Source organism: Varanus komodoensis, unplaced genomic scaffold, assembly GCF_004798865.1.
Source record: "Varanus komodoensis strain SLA01 unplaced genomic scaffold, ASM479886v1 scaffold91, whole genome shotgun sequence".
Lineage (NCBI taxonomy): Eukaryota > Metazoa > Chordata > Lepidosauria > Squamata > Varanidae > Varanus > Varanus komodoensis.
In genome coordinates, this window is record NW_025336610.1 from 1757741 (window position 1) to 1764295 (window position 6555).

The following is a 6555-nucleotide window of genomic DNA, read 5'->3' on the forward strand; positions in this document are numbered from 1 at the left end:
TGGGAGAAAGGGGAGCCAGGGAACTCGGCTGGATCAGGACCCCGGGCAGGGTCTGGTTTAACACCCCCGCCTCAGACTTCGGCAAGCTGAGCCGAGCGAAGGGGGCCACGGAGAGGAGCAGCTCTGGCCCGGCAGAAGGGCTGGCGTAGGCAGGGGTCCCCGAGGCCTCCGCCCAGCATCTCTGGCGAAAGGGTCTGGTTGCAGCGATGTGGAGAGAGCGGCTGGAGCCCTGGAGCCGCTCCAACCAGACAAGCAATCCTTTGATCCTGGAACAGCCAGTGCCTGGCTGCAGTGTGGGGAAGAGGCCCGACCCCATGGCCAGGGTAATGCGTGGGCTTTAAGGTGGCTACTCTGAACGGGCTCCGTGGTCTCTGAGGACGCAGCACAACCATGCTGGGATGTAAAGGAGACCACGAGAGGCAGTGTGGTGTAGTGGTTAAGAGTGCAGGACTGGGACTCAGGGGATCCGTGTTCTAGTCCCCATTCAGACATGGAGCAACCTGGGCGACTTGGGGTGAATCACAGTCTTTCACCTCAGCCTACTTCACAGGGCTGTTGTGAGGATCAGGTGGAGAGGAGGAGAATGATGTGGGCCACTTTGAGTTTGCCGTAAGAAAAAAGGTGGGATATAAATATAATAAATGAATAAATCAAGCACACCGTCCCTTCTTCCCGCAGCCTGGAGGAATTCCAGTGTTCGTCTCCAAGCCCAGAGCCTGCCGAGGCTCCAGCAGCAGTCAACTTCCCTCCAAACATTAAAGGTGCTTTATCTGCTACAGCCAAACCAGGTTCAGCACCATGGATGGCTCCTTTGATCCTCAGGCTGAAACCCGGAGTAGCTACCCCACCCAGCTGACACCGGGACGGCCAGGCTCCACTGCCCAGGGACCAATCCTGCAGCCTGTGTGGCGGGCTCGCCCCAGGACTCTGCAGGACCCCACAGGCCAGCCCGGCCCAGGATCATGGCGGGATCCCATGCATGTGCCCATTGCTTAGAGGGGGGTGCTCAACCTCTCCCAGCCCCAGGGTGGGGCGACATTTGACCCGGGCCGCACGCCAGGTGTGGGCGTTACCTAAGGCAAAGGGGCGGGGCCAGAGGCAGAAGCAGGGCACACCTGCCAGGCTATTCCTGCCAGTATTTATTTATTATTTATTTAAAGTATTTATATGCCATCCTGTCGTGAAAGCCTCAGGACAGCTCACATAGATAAAATACAATAAAATATAACATAGATAAAATTATCGATTCACACAGACTGCAATAAAAACATATAAGTCATGATATTAAAACTTGTTAAAATATTGCTGAAATAAAAAGGTCTTAACCTGGCGCCGAAAAACATATGATGGCGCCAGGCGGACCTCTCTGGGGAGCGCATTCCAAAGTCCAGGCGCCACTGCAGAGAAAGCCCTCCTCCGGGTACTCTGTCTCCTGATGTTTCTCCCGGAGGGCTCCCGGAGGAGGGCCTCTGCCGCCGATCTCAGGGGGCAGGAGGGCAAATATGGAAGCAGGCGTTCCTTTAGGTATCCAGGTCCCAAGCCGTTAAGGGCTTTATAGGTGATAACCAACACCTTGAATTGGGCCCGGACTTCGATGGGGAGCCAGTGAAGCTGGTAGAGGACCGGGCTTATGTGAGAGTAACACCCAGTCCCCGTCAGCAGCCTGGCAGCTCTATTCTGAACCAATTGAAGTATCCGGACCGTCTTCAAGGGTAGCCCCACGTAGAGCGCGTTACAGAAGTCAAGGCGGGAAGTCACCAGCGCGTGTGTCACTGTCACCAGGCAGTCGTACCCCAGGTAGGGGCGCAGCTGATGGATCAGCCGAAGCTGAAGGAAAGCGCTCCTCGCCACCGCTGTCACCTGAGCTTCCAGGGACAGCTCCGGGTCGAGGAGCACTCCCAAGCTGCGGACCTTGTCCCTAAGAGGGAGTGCAACCCCATTCAGGACCAGGTCAAATCCACCCTCTCCGAAGCCCAATCCGCCAACCAACAGGACCTCCGTCTTGTCTGGATTGAGCTTCAGTTTATGGGCCCTCATCCAGCCCATTACCTCGGCCAAGCACCGGTTCAGCACAGCCACTGCCTCACCTGGATTGGTGGAAAACGAGAGGTAGAGCTGGGTATCGTCAGCGTACTGATGATTCCGCAGCCCACACCTCATGGTGACCTCTCCCAGCGGTTTCATGTAGATATTAAATAGCATGTAGATCTTAAAATAGCTTGGATGTGTTCAGTATCCAAGCCTTAACACAAGTGTGTAACACACGTGTGCACAAGACTATGCACCGTTAGACAGGAGCAAGGCCCACGAGGCTCCCTGTTCCCCAGGCCGGCTGGGATGCAACCCTAGGACAGTATTCTGTCTAAATATGCATCGGATCCCACCCTTCAAATGATGCCAAACCCAGGAAAACACTGTGGCTGAAGACTGGGAGAAGGGAAAATGGGGTGGGGGGACAGGCGCCCCCCGGAGCTGCACTGGGGCCCCTGGAGGGCCGGCTCTGCCCCCTGTGGAGGCCTAGAACGGAGAGACGTGTCTGTGCCGGGAGCAGGCAGCTGCCAGCCCTGGCCAGCGCGGGGGCCCTCCCTGGAGCGCATCGATCAGCTAAATATATGCCACTTGCAGCGGGGGGGGGGGGGGGGGGGCGGAAAAACACCCCTAATTGCGGGGGGGGGGGGAAAAGGATCCCGGGGGGGGGGGGGGTGGGCTTTTTTTGCCCCCCCGGGGGGGGGGCCTGGGGCCCGGCCCCCACCCCCCCCCCCCCCCCGCCCTGCGCTCGCGGTTCTATTAGAGGCCGGCTGAATAATTCATCGGACGAGAAGGCTCAGCCGCGAGCGGGGAGGGGGGGGGGGGCGCCTGACCCCCGCGGGGGGGGGACACACACGCCCCCGCTGCGCGGGGGGGGGGGTGCCAGAGGGGCACGTGTGCAGCCCCCCCCACACACATCCTGCATGCTTGTTCTCTTTTATCTTTTTACGGGCAGCTCTGATTGGTTCAGCTCCATGCTCAGGGGCTTCTCAAGGGAGCCAGCAGCCTGCAAAACTCTTGCAGAAGCATTCCTCCGAGGAAGGGGAGACAGGGAGCGCCAAACTCCCAGAACTGATGTTGCAGAAAGTTAATGAGCAGTGCATAAAATAATTCATTTGCTCGCGCTGAGGACTCGGAGCTCATGACGTTGTGGAGAAACCAACACCGATTAGATGTACCTGCTCCCTGGAAGGGATGAAGCGCAGAAGGCAGGCAGTGATGTGCAGTGGTTAGAGTCGGGGGGGAGCTATAGAGACACAGACTCAGCTTTCATGGGGCAGCCCTGGGCTACTCCCTGGTTCTCAGTCTGACCTGTGGCACAGGCGTGGGGGCTCCATGGCACCCTGCCCCCCACCCCCCTGCAGCCAGGAGATCCGCCTAGGGCCTGCTGCGGCTGCTCCACCAGGCCTTCCCACATGCCCTCCTCACATCCCAGAATACGGAACCTCTGCACTGCCCTCCGTCCGCCAGGCGTGGATGCGCCCATCGCCCTATTCACGGGGCCAGAAGGGGGGAAGCGAGCGAGGCACACACCCCTGAGCTCCCGAGCCAGGGCAGGGCATGAGGGCAGGAGCGCCGGACAAGGGAGAGTGAACGGGGAGACACGACCCACGGAGCAGGCCTGTGCCCTCTTCCGGCTGCGTGTGCAGCGCTCAGAGCCTCGAGGGCAAACGCCCTGCCGCCAGCAGCTGCTCCGACTGCCCGCGCTTCCCCCAGAGGACGCTCTGCAAAGTGCTCTTCTGCGGCTCCTGAATATTTCATTTGCCTTTATTTATGCCTTACCTTTTTATCCCAGCCTTCCTCAAAGGGCAGCTGAGATTGCCTTTTTCTCCCCGCCAGTCAGCTGCATCAGTGCAATTCACAACGACCCTGTGAGGTAGGACGAGGGGTGCCGCCCAGCCTCAGGTCACCCTGACGGACGGACGGCTTCCTGGCTCGGGGGGGGGGGTCAGGAGCGCTGAAGTGGCGCTTGCTGAGCATCTTCCCATGTTCTCTCTTCCTGCCCCGAATGACCCGCTTGCATCAGTGCCTTGGGAGTGGGGGGCCAGGGGGCAGAAAGCCTGTGGCCGAGGGAGGTCATGGAACAAAGAGAGGCTCCTGAGAGCTGGAGCCTGCCTGAGGAGGAACCTGAGGGGCGGGGGGGGACGGCGGGGGGAATGTGCTGATGGAGGTTCACGCAGAGGCCGCCGTGTAAATACAACGGACTGCCGCGTGGGCTCCGGGACAGCTGCCATCCCCAGGCACCCTGGGAAGGCCGCTGATGAAATCTTTATAAAGGCACCGCCACGAGAAGGGAGTCGGGGAGCCGAGGCGTGCCAGGCGCTGCGTGTGCATTGGGACACGTTCCACTCAGATGCCGACGCTGCTCCGACCAAACCTGTGGCCACTTGCTTGGGGGAGCAGGAGCCACGGCAGCCCAGACACGCCTGGGATAGCCAAGCCCCACCACCCCCTGCCCGGTATGGTCAGCTGCCGTTTAGGAAGAAAACTGCAGCAAATCAGACCCAGGTTGGCAGCACGTTCCTCTAGATGTGTTGGACAACAAATCCCATGAACCCCAGCCAGCATGGCCGACAGCTGGGGATGGTGGGATGGTCTGCTTATTCCTGAGACTTGCCTGATACAACGGCCCTTCCTGTTCATCCTCCTGACCCTTCTCTGCCTTCAGCACCACCATCCGCTGCTTTAAATGGTCTGGACAGAGGCCAGTCCAGCAGGTTCTGCTCACAGGTAGGGGTGGATGCACATGATTTCAGGCTGCAGCGCTCCTCTGGAGCAGAGGAGCTGCTCCCCAGCACCCATCAAGCCGGGAAGCCCACCTGTCAAACGAGGCGCACCTTTGCGGCCTCTTCCTGCCTTCAAGTCCTCTCTCGAGCTCCCCTCACCGGCCAAGCCCCCGCGATGGCTCCTGCTCGCTGCTTGCCTGAGAGGTGGTCACGGAAGGCTGCGCCACTCGGGAAGCACCTTTCGCACCTGCGCCCCTCAAGGCTTCCCGACCCTGGCTGTGCTACCTGGCCGCCTGGCAGGGCTGGTCAAGGTGTCTGGAAGGCGCAACGCTCGGAAGGGCAGCCTGAGCAGGCATGAAGGTGAGAACCTGCGCCGGGCCCTCCCTCGGGTCAGGAGGGCAAAGGCAGCGGGCGGCGACACGCGCACGCCCGGGCCCTTCTCCTGAACACGCGCTGCAATCCCCGCGCAGCGGAGAACAGCGGGCCCCGCTCCGAGGAGCTCTTCCTGCCGCCCACGCTTGGCCCAGCAGGACTTCCCTCCAGCTCTTTTAGCCAATGCCTCCCTCCTCTGGCAGGAACCCAATCCTCAAGCGGGCTTCCTTCTGCAGCGCCGTGCACACGCTCTCCGCCCCGGTGCCGAGAGCCCTTCCGGAGCGCAATGCACATGCCAACCGAGCCAGCGCCGCAGGAGGCGGGGGGCTTTGCGGAACAGCCCGCGAGCCGCCCCGGGAGGAGCGCCGGCCCTCGAGGCTGCGCTGGAAGGCGCTTGTGCGGGCGACCTGCTCGGCGGGGACGCCTCCTGCTCCCCCAGAGCTAGCGAGCTGCGCCTCTCTGTCCGTAGTTCTCTGGGAAGCCGGCAACACCCGGGGGTGACTCGCATGTGAGAACGCACAGCCACGGCCAGGCGGCACGCTGCAGCCTCCTTTCCCAGCAGGCTGTCCCTGCGGCCCCCGCCCCCCGTGCCTGGAATGCCGCCACCGGGATGCCTCCGCAGCCCCCCACCCCTCTTCGCCCTTCAAACCCTCCTCGCCTCTCCGCTCTGCCGGGAAGCTCCGCCAGAATCGCGGGCGCAGCACCGGCCACGGGGTCTCCCGCTTGGCCGGCGCTCTGCCCCTCTGGCCGGTCACGGGGCGGCCACCCAAAGTGCAGCGGGGAGAGGGGAACCCCTGGATCAGCCGCCGGCCTATCATTTCCCATGCCGGGAGTGGCCACAAAAGTGCCTCTGAGAAAGTCCAGAAGTCTCGAGTCCCGCCCGACGCGTTCCTCAAATTACGTGGCTGCCTTAGACGAGCGATCTGGCCAAGGTCCCGACTCCCCCTGCAAGGAAAAGTGGGGAGCGGGGTTGCTGCCTCCCAAGGGCGCTCCGACTGCGGCGACCCGCCCCCCACAGAGAGGCCGAGCAAAGGCACGGGTAGGCCACCCGGCAGAGGCCCACCGCTTCCCACGCGCGTGGGCTGGCGACCCTACGGGAGATCCCCCAGCTGGCCCCGTCCCTCCGCCGCCTCGCTGTGAATGGCTGCGCCCACTCGCTTCCGCGCAGGAGAGGCTGCGACAGAAAGGACGGCGAGGGTTGGGGCGCAGCTGCCCGACCCCCACAGCCCTGGCCGCGGAGCTCGCGTTGCGCCGGGCAAGAGCCTCGGGAGAGGCCCGCCAGCTGGCCCGCTCGGGTGGGGAAGGCAGGGAGGCTTCCCCGCGGCCCGCCGGCGTCCAGAAGCCTCGGCGCTGCTGCCCGGTTTGCGCGGGCTCCTTTGAAAGCCGCGCGTTCTCCGGGGCGCCCAGCCAATCTCGCCCGGCGGCCTCC

The 6555-nt window shown here is 62.5% G+C and overlaps 1 protein-coding gene across 1 annotated transcript in view; it reads left to right on the top strand.

The window, feature by feature from the left end:
- Positions 1-4768: 4768 nt before the first annotated feature.
- The window catches only part of TPBGL (trophoblast glycoprotein like), a 2854-nt gene continuing 1067 nt past the window's right edge, over positions 4769-6555 (top strand). The window contains exon 1 of the mRNA XM_044418609.1: positions 4769-5114. Within this exon, the coding sequence (XP_044274544.1) occupies positions 4769-5114 (346 nt within the window). The remainder of the gene's footprint in view (positions 5115-6555) is intronic.